The sequence below is a fragment of the Marmota flaviventris genome, chromosome 2 (assembly GCF_047511675.1).
Source record: "Marmota flaviventris isolate mMarFla1 chromosome 2, mMarFla1.hap1, whole genome shotgun sequence".
NCBI lineage: Eukaryota > Metazoa > Chordata > Mammalia > Rodentia > Sciuridae > Marmota > Marmota flaviventris.
Window position 1 is genome coordinate 32,146,902 of NC_092499.1, and position 13,026 is coordinate 32,159,927.

The window sequence follows — 13,026 nt, forward strand, 5'->3', positions numbered from 1 at the left end:
TTTCCTAAGAGAAAGGCCAACTTGGGGGAAAAGGTTAGAAGTCTTTCAGAATCCTAGATGGTTCAATGCTTCTGAAAGGGGACTTGGAGAACATGGGATCCAGCTCCCAGTGTTGACCCATGGGGAAGATGAAGCTCAGAGAGATGGGACTTGCTGAGTTACAGGGCAGTTTGGCAGCAGAACCTGGACTAAAGCTCTGGCCTCCACTCTGCGTTTTGAGATGAACAGGGGGTTAGGTTTGGGCTGTGAAGAGCTGTGGCAGGTGTCCAGTGAAGATCCATGCATCAATGAGTTTCTTTCTGGGTGACCTGGCTGCTCCTTCTGAGACCACCTTAGTCAAATCTCCATAATACAGGGGCTGATGCAAGGGATGGACTCTCATACCATCCTTTCCCAAACACTAGAGACCCATCGTTCATGTTCAGGACCATTTATAGCACAGGCTCTGACCCAACTCTCTACCCTGCCTCACCAGGAGATTCAAATTGTTGCTAATATGCAATGGAGTCAAGAGGGGGCATCCCCCTATTCCACGGGGTACCATGCTCCTGGGATCTAGCTCTGAATGTGGATTGGGGTGGTGGGTACTGCAGAAAAGGGCATGAGTCCTTTTATGAGTTCTGGGATAACTTTGTTTGACATCTTTGGTGTTATTGACAAGGATAGTCAAGACTTAGGTAAGAGTAGCAGAATAGCAGCAAAAACTGCATTTATTAGTTAGATTTTCTTCAAATAAATAAAAATAAAGCAAAAGCACTCATAATTTCTCTACACAGATAACCCATGTCCATCACTTCTATTAAAAAAGTTCAAGTCATATGGAATATAGCGAGAAAAGTCAAACATGACAGAAAGATTTAAAATAAAAAGATAAAGTCTCACTGCAGTTCTTTGCCTAGCTTCTTTTTTCAAAGGTAACCTATTAACTGCTTCCCTGGTATGATTCAGATAATCTTCTCTAATGTAAATACTGTAATAGCATATATATATATATATATATATATATATATATATATATATATATATATATATTTTCTCTTTTTAAATTTTATATAAAGGAAGTCAGATCAAACACTGTTCTACCCTCTGCCTTTTTAAGTTCTCTTAGTTTTTGGAGACTGGTCTCTATAAGCACACATAGAACTACTCCATTCTATGTAATGTTGTAATGGCCACAGTGTTCAGCAAAGAATAAGATGGAGAATTTATCTTTTAAGAGCTGGGAAGGACCTTGGAGATCTTGGAATCCAACCCTGCGCTTTTATAAATTAGAAATCCATGACCCAAGAGGTAAAATTCTTAGGCCAGAGATGCATAGCAAGTCAGAGACAGAACTTATCATCCAGGTCCCTTTACACTAAGCCATACTTCTGATGTGTTCTTAAAGAATGGGATGTTTGAAGAGAATGGGGGACATTTCAACCTTCAAAGAACACATCCCTTGCATTTCCTCAGGGGTGCTTTGGTTAATGCTGAAATGAATGCCTACTGGTCACAGTTCCACTTAGATTTCTCAAGCCCTCCCAACTGGAATCCACACATTCCGGAGCAAGGGGGGATGGGAAGAGGTAAAGGTGCGGGGGGTGGGGTGGGGGGCTTCTGCAGTTTCTATGCCCATTAAGTGTCTGATTCATGGGCTCCTTCTTCTTCTTTATCCACACAAATTCAGGTCACCTTTTTAGTGACAGGGGAGGAGCTAGGGACACCATGACCTGTTTCCAGAATGCAGGACACTTCCACCCAGGATGGCCATGAACTGGGAATCCTAACCCACAAGGCACAAGTACAGTAAAGGGATGTTTAATCTCCAGAAGAAATGATTAGAGGATGGGCAAGGAAGCTGTCCTCAAAATGTCAAGGCTTGTCCTTGTAAAAGGAAGGAGATGTATTCCGTGTTACTTCCAAGGGAGAATATGGATCAAGAGAAATTTCAAGGAGGAAAATTTTAGTTCCTAAGGAAGGAGCTGTAGGGTGAGTGGCTAAAATTGCAGGTTTTGGAATTATAGACCTAGCAGATAAGAAACTCCAGTTTGTCACAGGATACTATGTGAACATGGGCAAATGATTTGACTGTTCCAAGACTGAGGGTTTTTTTTAAATTAGTGATTTTTTTCCAAATATTTATTATAGGTGGACACATATCTTTATTTTTATGTGGTGCTGAGGATCGAACCCAGTGCTTCCTGCGTGCTAGGCAAGTGCTCTACCACTGAGCCACAATCCCAGCCCTAAGACTGAGTTTTCTCTTACAAAGATATAAGAGAAGAAGATGAACTGAAATTATAAATATGCAAGTTCACTGAAGGCAGGGACCTTGCCCATCATTTTCACTGCTCTCTATCCAGCCCCCAAACCCAGGACCTAGTAGGTGTTCAACAAATATTAGTGGAATGACTGATTTATTGGCTCCTGAACATGAGATAGATGCTGGGATAGGCGTTTTCATTCATTGTAAATACATTGGTGAAATATCTATTATGTGCCAGCTCATCGTAGTAGTCTTCTCTGTCATTACTGTTACTTTTATTATGCTTAGGGTTATTATTTTGACAATGGTGGTTGTCAAATGTTCATGTTAGGTGGTGGTGAGTACCCCTGTTGTCAGAATTGCCTAGCTCATGATGGATGACAAGCTGGCAATGTTGACAAGGAAATTCATGCACCTGCTTAAGATTTGGGGTTATACCCAGATCTTCCATCATAATTTTGACTTTCATAACTCTTGAGCTACTAGTTAACACCACGTTGCACTTTTGTTCTTTCCATATAGAAAAGACATGAAAGGGAAGCAGTGGTGTCACAAGGTTTCTCTGGGTACACCCTATATGAGATTGGGATGCTCTTTTTAAAGTCCTATAGGCAGACAGCTGAAGGGAAGGTCCATTTGGATCTATTCCAACCTGGGACTTTTCTAGATCAAATCAACTCTTCTTGGCTCTTAAAATCCTGCTTTCTTTAAAAACAAAACAACAAAACAAAGCTGGGAACTGTTGGTTTTGTGTCCTACTGAAGATAGTCTCATTTTGATGCTGACATGAAACTTCACATGTGAACAAGAGACGGGTAATGACCTTTACACTGCTAATGTGTGATGTCAAGGCAGTTCAATCTCACCGGGAAGGTTCAACTGCTTTAATCTTCTGTAGTATTATTTTTGGTCTTTTTATGTCTGATCCCACCCACTGTTTGTGCTAGAGCACGTGTTTGCTGCTCAGTGGTTAGGACTGAGCCACACTAATCTTTTTGGGTGAAAATGGAAAACTCTGTACCAAACATGGACGTCTGACATCCCAGATGGAATTGGGAATCCTCTGGTAGGTTGTTTGAAATACGTTGTTTTCACCCTAGCTGTCTGTAGTAGGCACAGACGGGTGATGAAAGAGAATAGCCGGAAGGAGAGAACTTGTATCTGGAGGTCACTCTAAACTTGGGAAGCTCTAGGAGCAGCTCTATGCTTCTCCACATCTTGATCATTCTCTCTGTCTGCATTTCAGCCAAATCTTTATCTTGGATGCGTTGCTCTTGGTTATTTTGGCTGTAGGGAGTCTGATTTTGAGTTGTCCTAAAGAGTTTCTGGCTAAAAGCCACTTAACTTCTTGCCATTGGAGGTGGACTAAGAAATTTCAGAAACTCAGCCAAAGTCTAAATTCAAAATATCCTTCCCAGTACCTTCCCTGAAAGCATTCTCCAAGTTTTGACTCTCACATCTTACCTTGGAGGATGGTCTTAGAAGCTACACTTACAGGGTCCTTAAGATTTATTGGCCAAGATACTATCCAAAAAACTGTCCTGGATCAACAATGTTTGGCCAAACTCTCTCTTCCAAGTGGCAGGATCCCAGCTGAGCATTTTAGCAAGAGCCCCTCTTTTTCCCCTTCCTTTGACCAGTCCTGACCCTAAAAACTTATCTTCCAGCTACAAGGTTACTGCTCGTCTCTAGACCTCATTTCCATTAATTAGTTTGTGCATTTGTGTTTTGTTTTTGTTTTTGTTTTTTTGGTACCAGGGATTGAATTTAGGGACACTAGACCACTAAGCCACATCTCCAGCCCTATTTTATATTTAGAGTCAGGGTCTCACTGAGTTGCTTAGCACCTTGCTGTTGCTGAGGCTGGCTTTGAACTCACAATTCTCCTGTCTCAGCTTCTGGAGCTGCTGGGATTACAGGTGTGCACCACTGCACCAGGCCTAGTTTGTACATTTATAATTCATCTAATTCCTATGCTTGATTCTCTGGTTCTATACCAGTTTTTGTTGAGTACCCATTGTTTTTAGAAATCTGCCTCAGAGTCTGTATCCGATTTTTGTCTACCTGGGATGTGTACATTTATTCACGTTCTGGTACCCCACTGAGGGCTGGCTTCATTAGTGGGCCACAGATGCAGCTGTATAGGGTCTCATACTCAGAAGAGCTCTCTACTGTTTAATGTACTTCTGTTGCCTTCTTGAAGTCATTAATAGTTTTATCACTGAACTTGTATGTGAAATATTATGGAACAGTGAAACATGGGCATAAGCAGAGGAAATAGGTGTGACTATAGCCCCATCCAAGTATGCATTTACAATGCCCCATGAACACAGAATTCCAGCAGACTCAGTGTAAGTACAAGATAAAGGTATTACATCTATAACAAGGAAATAAACATGCTGACAGTCCCAAGAGGCCCCAGTCTTCCATTAAATCAGAAATTACCGGCTGGGGTTGTGGCTTAGTGGTAGAGCACTCACCTATCTCATGAGAGGCCCTGATCCTCAGCACACATAAAAATAAATAAATGAAGGTATTGTGTCCAACTAAAAAATAAATATTAAAAAAATCAGAAATTCCTTCAAATTCAGAAAGAAACCGAAGTGTCCTAAGAAACAAATGCCCAAGGAACCCCACCATATCTTTCCCAATTTTTGTTACTTCTCTTACTAGTCAACCACTTATGCTAAAAATGTCAACACAAAAGGAAAGGGTAAGATGACTCCCTAGCTCCTTTTCTTTCGCTTGCTCATCAGAAAGTGTGCATATAAAATATGCCCATAGAGGAATAGACGAACTCTAGATAGGGCAGAAGGGAGTGGAAGGGAGGGGTTAGCAATGATGGTGGAATGTGATAGACATCATTATCCAAAGTACATGTATGAAGACACAAATTGGTGTGAACATGCTTTTTATACAGAGTTATGAAAAATTGTGTTCTATATGTGTAATAAGAATTGTGATGCATTTGGCTGTCATGTATTTAAAAAAAATAAAAGCAATTAAAAAAATAAAAAATATGCCCATAAAGTAGGCACACAAAGAAGATAAATTTTAAAAAAGTTAATTTGGTGTGGCATTTCCACTGTCCTAGTAAGAATAAATTACTTATGCATGTATGAGCTATGAAATATGAATTGTGTACTTTTTATGATTCCGCATACAAGTGTTCTTATATTTTCCTTTAAAACTGGCATGCACAAAACACAAATAGTAAAACTGATGCCAATAATTTAAAAATTTAATTGTCTTTACTTGTAGTGATATTAAATAGCAAATAAAAAATAGATGAGAGAGAGAAAAACCATGAAAGAAAGGAAAAAGTCTTATCTTTTGGGACTTTTAATGACATGGTTTCTCTGCCTATTGAACAAGGGGTCTCATGTTTTCATTTTGCACTGTGCCCTGCAAATTCTGTGATTTGCCCTGATGCTAGGGCTGTGGCTTCAAGATCTGTCTATGAAGCCTTTTTTCAGAAGGTACCATCCCAGGCCTTTTCATACCGTGGACTTCTTTCAAGGCCCTGTCATACCCCTGTCCTGGGGCTTCAGCTGAGACCAAGAGATATTTTCTACTCCTTTGGTAAAATAAACAAGCAAACAAAAATCTCTCAGACATAGCTCTAAATAGATTAAAAAAAAAAAAAGGAAGGTAGAATAAAGAGGTAGGGGCTTTTCAAGGTCACAAGGCATGCCAGGGATAGAGGCCCAAGTCCCAGCCTTTAGTTTCAGTGTCATGCTCTGTTGGCATTGGTCTCCACTGCTGGCATTTGAGTCTTGAACATCACTGGAGGATACCAACAAAGTCATTATGCATTGTCTCCCTTTGATCAGACCCCAGATGGGGCCACCACAGGAACAGATGTGCAGCAAAAGGCTTTGCCCTTCAAGGGGTTCCAAGGCCCCAGAGGAATCCTGTTTCTAGTTCAAGGTCAACAAGAGTCATTCAACAGGCCAATACATGCTTCCTCTGTGGCCTTGATAAGGACAGATCCCTAAGTCTCTCCAGACAGATCAGAATATCTTTTCTAATAATCATATCAGAATCATTTGGAATTCTGAAGGAACAGAATGGTCCCCATCTCTTTCCTTGAAGTTATTCTTAAAAATAAGACATGCAAAATCACATTCAGGGGCCTTGCACAACTAGCTGGATTCCTCCCAACCAAACAAATCCAAGCTAGAGCAGACCATGACCTGGGGAATTTTGAAAACTGTCTGCAGTTTCTTATAGTCCCCTCAGGCCAACCAAATGGGTTTCTATGCTAACATCTCTAAGCACATTCTAGCTGTCACTTTGCTATTCCTTTGGAGGTTTCCAGGCAGTGTACAAGGGTTCACTGAATTTAAATTTCCTCCAGAAGCCTCATGCTACCTCTTGTTTGGAGGACAGATGCCCTTAGCAACATAGCCTAATTCTTCAGGTACTTCTGGGCTAGTTGGAGTTCCTTCCAAACCCTAAGCCTCTCCCTCTATCCATGGCTTTGTGTGGAAGGAGGACAGAACCTTTAGAAAATAGCTTCAGTGTGCTCCCACCTGGAGCTCATTGGGCTGTTCAGCTGGCATCACAGGCCTGATGGAAGGGTCAGATTCCTTTCTGCCAAAATGAGCCTGCAGTTGCTGGTCCCCTTCCTTTTAGCAGGCACACAGGGGGAAAGATATCTCATGGGCCAGGCTGCACTGTTCCGGCTCTAACAACAGTGATCATCTTTCCTTCCTTTCTAGCCAATAATAACTGTAAACACACATTTTTAGGTTGCCATCTAAAACTAGGAAAATATTTTAATAAGAGGTGAAAATGCTTCTAACATAAGTGGGATTAAAAGCAGGATACATGATGGTACATACAGGAGAGCCTCAGCTTTGTAAACAATTTTACATTTATGTGCAGAAAAAAAAATACAGGAAGGAAATACACCACAGTGGATTTCTCTAGGTGGTAAGATCAGAAGTAATTTTGTATTCACTTCTTTAAACTTTCTGGTATTTTCTAAAAGGAAACACATATTGTAAGTATTACTTACAAGGAAGGATACTTTGCTATTAGCTGGGACTTCTGAGATAGTGGTAATCAATTTGAGCATCACCCCAAGGAAACTTGGGAGACTTCTATCCTCCCCAAAGTCACTTTTCTGCAGAACCTTCCTCCCAATGGCTTAAATTTCTACACAGTATACAGATTTTGCTCATCTCCTAAAGATTAAAAACTCAAAAAGTGATTCTTCTGTGAAACATGACAACATTTGGAAGTGTGTAGCCCTATCAGAACCTTGAATTCAAGGCACTGCAGTTCTTTCTCCTGGGTACCAGGGCTGAGAGCTCCCAAATAAATTTTGAAGTGTAGAGCTTAGCAACTCACCTGAGACTGGGCTCATGGAAGACAAGGGCCCAGAGAATACTGACATTGTGATGACAAGAGAATTGCCTATGAAGTGGAAGGGCTCTGGAGTCTTAGGGTTTTCTAGGCAAACCTGATGATCATGTATTTCTTTTAGATTACAAAGATTTAAAAAGTCAATGTATGTAGGGTACCTAATAGTGCATACAATAAATTATTAACAATAATAAGTGGTGGACACTGAAGAAGACTTATGGGCACCAGAGAAAGCAGCAAATGGAGAAATCTGCTACCACTGCTTTCCATTCTCTCACCACTGAAGTTCCCCAAAGTGTGTGGGGGTGGGGATGGAAGTGAAGGAGCTGTCCAGATCTCAGTCCAGGCCTGTTGGGCTGGCCTGACCAAGGACATATTTTTGGTTTCACCATAGAAATGTAACCACTGGCTGGTAAACAAAAATATGGGGTGAAGTGTGGTTCTACAATGTTAGAACTGAATACAAAGTTCCATTACCACTTTGAAATCACTGCATTAGTGATCCAGAGCACCTCTCCCTCTACCTACAGCTGCTCTGCCCTTTAACTACTTATCAGGCAGCAGGAAATATGCCAGAGACTTATGGGAAATAAAAGGAGTCAAACTGTATCTTGTAATGGATTGAAAAATTCCATCTTTGCTGTGCTATCCTTTGATGCTATTATTAGTGGTATGCTATCAGTGTCACCATTTCTACAACAGTTGCTACAGATTACTATTGCTATTCATCCTTTAAATTTGTTAACTATTTGACACTGTGCTTCCTTGGACTGGGTTTTACCTGATTAAGGATGATACCGTACATGGCATTATAGGAAGGCAGAGGTAAATGAGTTCTAGAAACTGCAAAGGGAACACAGCAGGTCTGCACTTGGGAACCAAGCGGACTTAGCAGTTGTTTATTTTCATCTCCCATGTGCCTGGCCCCAGACACATCCACCATCCCAGCCACATCCAGTCACATTACACCTATATACCCTATTCTAACAGTCCCTAGCTAGTTTAGGCAACTTTAAGGGTTAGGAACTAGGAGAAATGGGCATTTATTTAGTCAGGGAAGCTTGACCATGCTAAAATCCTGCCAAAGTGGGTAGGAGGAGAAGAGAGAGCACTTCAAATATAAGGCTGTTGCCACTTCCAACAACTCTCACCTTCTCACAGAAGGCCTTGGGAAGATCCAGAGTCTTTATTGTTGTTTTGTTTGTTTGTTTTTGTTTTTGTCTTACGGACTTAGAATTTTCTGTGCCTAAATTAAATTTTGTAAATGGCTGACTTTGACCTCATCCCCAAAGTGAACTCTGGATGTACATCTCTTCTTAGCCCAGAAGAGAACAAGAATGCAGCAAAGCTTAAGACCAAACGTGAACTGGGTTCCCTTTGAGGCTTCTGTCTTCACCTGGCAACCCGGAGCTCCAGCGGAGCTCAGAAAGAAGAAAGTGGCATTTTGGAATCCATTTTGCTCAAGATTGGAAAGGCATTGTGTCAAACTCCCCTTTGCTACAGGGGTCAAAGAACTTGCAAAAGAACCTTACTCAAAGGGACGCAGTTAGTTGAGGTTGGAGGGTGATGGCCAACTTTGGAGACAATGATACCTGAGGACAGTGGACAGGTGCGTGGGCCCGTCCTTAGGACCCACCCAAAAGAAAACGCTGGGTTAACAGCGGCTGCAGGGCCCCACCTAGGGCGCCGCTTCTGTATTTTGGACCCAAGTCTACTGGTAAGCAGTAGCAGCCGTCGCCAGGCCAGTTAAGTAGCCTTCTGTTTGTCCAGCCATTTAAATGGGAGATTTGCGATGTATGCAAAGAAAAGGACGTGAGATGTCTAAGGCCTTTGAGAGGCATCATCTTGAAAGTCACACTTTTTCCAAAGCGCCTCCCTCCCAGGTTCCTTCCTTCCCAGAGCGGCACGGTCACAGCCCCAGAGGCTGCACCGCGGGTGCGCCGCAGCGGTCCGGACGCAGGAGGGACAGGGACGGGGAACCGGGCCGGGGAACCGGGCCTCAGACCCCGAGGGCAGCAGGAGGGGCCGGGGGCGCGGCGCGGCTCACCTGCCAAGCTGTTGTAGCAGTCGATCTCGATGGCTTCCACCGACTTGCTCTGCTCCTCTGAGAGGCGGCCAGGCTTGGGGGCCCCGGCCGGGGAGGCTGCGCGCGAGTCCCGCTCCCGTTCCCCGGGGGGCGGCAGCAGCCCCTTCAGCTCCAGCAACGCCCGGTGGTATTTGCCGATGGCTTCGCGGAATTTCTTGTCCTTGTAGCACTGCGCCCCTTGGCTCTTGAACTCGTGAGCGCGCCGGATGAGCTCGGCGGGCTCGGCCGCCGCCCCAGCCTGGCCCCGCGCGGGGGCTCCTCCGCTGCCTCCCGGGACGCACACTGGCGGCGACGGCCGCTGCCCCTCGCCGGCCGCGGGCGGGCTCGGGTTCCCCTTGGCCCCGGCCGCCGAGCCCTTCCTCTCCATTCGGCCGCCGCCCGAGCACGCCGCGATCCGCCCGCCGCCGCCGCGCCCTCCCGGGTTTAAAAGCGGCGGGCGCTGGCCCCGCGCCTCTCAGGCTTCTCAGCGGCCGTGACACCCTGCGGCGGTCTGTCGCCCCGCACTCCCATTCTCCCCGTCAGCTGCGGGAGGCTGCTCTCTCCTCCCCCTCGGATGGCTTCCCTCCTTCCCTCCCTCCCTCCCTCCCCCACTCGCGCCGCCCGCCCTCTACCCCGCCCTCCTCCCCTCCGCAACCTGCAGCCGGTGGCGACCCGGCCCTCGCGCGCTCCGGGGTTATCGGTTTGGGGGATCCGGGGGCTTGATTTGGGGTGGCGGTGATTGCCACTGACCCGGAAGAAGCTTGGCTTGCTCCAAGGAGGGGAGAATTAATGACAAAGACGGCCCCGCTCTTTCCCATTCAATCCAGTCCTCAGAGGCGCGCCTAGTCTGAAAGAGAGGAATGGGGGAAGGGTGGTGTGTGTGTGTGTGTGTGTGTGTGTGTGTGTGTGTGTGTAGGAGGGCAACAACGAGATGCATGCATAGATTTCTTAAAAACTCAAAAGATGCAGCAGTGAGCAAGAGAAGTAGGCACAACCATAGCTTCTTGGTTTTTTGTTTTGTTGGGGCTTTTTTTTTTTTTCTTTTGACAGTAAGGCATTAATATCTTAAGGGTGCAGGGTTTCCTTTTTCGTGGATCCTGGTTGTCGCTGAGGTGTGTCTCCAGGGCGGCCCGTACACGGTGTGCACGTCTGCGTGTGGGGCGTTGTACTCCAGGAGACTGTAGGCTTACGCTGTGTGAGTGCGCAGCCGTGCAGATGAATCACAGACACCAGAGATGGAAACACCTGTTACTGTGGGTCATCGGGCTTGGCGGGTTTGCGGTTCCAGTTTCCATTACTAGACAGTTCCGTGCCCTTCCTTAGGAGGCTCACTTCCTTCCTTCATTTTTTTTCAGTCAACCCCAAGTGTCAGCTGTCTGTTGGGGATTGGGAGAGGCAGACGGAGATAGGCAGGTTACTCCCCTACCCACAAGAAACCCTCAGCCAACCACCAATCACCACTCCAGGTAGATTGGAAAGTGTCACTGGGGAGGAACAGACAGTGATCTGTAGCCCTGAGGAGGAGTGGGGGAGGTGGCTTCTTGAGTAGAGAAGGATCCGGAGGCTTTATGGACAAAATAACATTGAAGGCCTTGAAAGTCAAGTAGGAGGTGGACAAAAGAAAATATAAGAGAGTGACATATCAGCCAGAGTGAGGAAATCCCAGAGGAATCATGAGGTCTGAAATCTCAGGTGTATTTAGGACACAGTGGTTTGATTTTGTGGCCTAAGTACTGGGAAATTGTTCTGATGAATTATGGAAACTTTAATTTTTAATCTAGCTATTTTGCAGTACTGGGGATTGAACCTAGGGCCTCACTCATGCTGGGCAAAGCACTCTATCACTGAGCTACATTCCCATCCCATATGGAGGCTTTTGGATGAAGAATTTGGATTTGATTTTGTAAGGAGTGAAGAAGGCAGGCATATTTAAGTGCCCTTCCCTCCTTCAGGATACCAGTTCAAGGGTGGAGTGTTGATTAACCCACATGAGGCCCTGGTTTCCATCCCCAGAAACACACCACACACACACACACACACACACACACACACACACACACGTTTCTTAAAAATTGACATAATTTCTTATAAGGAAAAAATTGGGACAAAATTTTAAATATAAAGAGAGTTAAGAGCATAGATTCTGGGGCCAGTTTGCTTGAATAAAGTCTCAGATATGCTGCTTACTACTAGTGTGATCTTAGGCAAGTCTCTGTGACTTGGTGTTCAAAATGGAGATAATGATGGCACAATTTCACAAGGTCATTATGAGGACTAAATCAATAATTATAGATGAAGTGCTTAATACAGTGCTCGGCACAAATTAACCACTCCATATGAAGTATCTATATTTTTTATTTCAGTGTTATCTATAATAGTAAAATCTGATTAGACATAAAAAATTGGCTACATACATTGTGGCACAGACATACAAGGGAATATTATACAACCATTAAAATGACACTTTAAGGGTTAGGGGGGTAGCTTAGTGGTAGAGCTACCACTTGCTTAGCATGAATGAGGCCCTGTGTATAATCTCCAGCACCAAACAACAATAAAAACAACAACAGCTATAACTACCAAAATAAATAAATAAATAAACTTTAAAAGAATATTCAATCACATAAAATATATAGTTTTAAAAGTCAGGAACAAATTACATGTATTTTCTCATACCACTGATGTTTGTTAAAGGAATACTGTAGAAATACAGGCACATAATAAACAATTGGTAGAAATCATATCAAAGTATTAATAAAGAATGCATCTATGTGACAATGTACAGCTTGGGGTGCAGATCTGGGAATCATCCTGTGACAATCAAGAAAGGCTTGAAACCTATTACCAATTTGCTTCTTTTGGAAAGGTGGAACTAACTTGTGCTTTACTAGTAATGTACAGGTTTGCAGCATTCTTACCAATATAAAGGATGAACCTGTTAAAAATATTTTCTAATTTGATAAATAAAAACATATATCAGATTAACTGGAATTATCTTTTCAGGTGAATATTTTTCATAAGTGTATTGCTGTTTTTAAAATATTGAAGGCTTTTGGTTGGACACATTCTTTTTTTTTTTTTTTTTTTTTTTTTTGGTACTAGGCTTTGAACTCAGGAGCCCTCAACCCCTGAGCCACATCTCCAGCCCTATTTTGTAGTTTATTTAAAGACAAGGTCTCACTGAGTTCCTTAGGGCCTTGCTAAGTTGCTAAGACTGGCTTTGAACTTGCAGTCCTCCTGCCTCAGCCTCCCAAGCTGCTGGGATTACAGGCATGTGCCACCACACCCAGCTGGACACACTCTTAAGGTACTAAATTATACCTTATGTTTTCTGAGTACC

General features: G+C 43.8%; 1 protein-coding gene across 1 annotated transcript in view; it reads right to left on the reverse strand.

Annotated features, from left to right (window-relative positions):
• The window catches only part of Ttc9 (tetratricopeptide repeat domain 9), a 31,293-nt gene extending 21,043 nt beyond the window's left edge, over positions 1 to 10,250 (reverse strand). The window contains exon 1 of the mRNA XM_027931600.3: positions 9,669 to 10,250. Within this exon, the coding sequence (XP_027787401.1) occupies positions 9,669 to 10,074 (406 nt within the window). The 5' untranslated portion in view covers positions 10,075 to 10,250. The remainder of the gene's footprint in view (positions 1 to 9,668) is intronic.
• Positions 10,251 to 13,026: the final 2,776 nt, after the last annotated feature.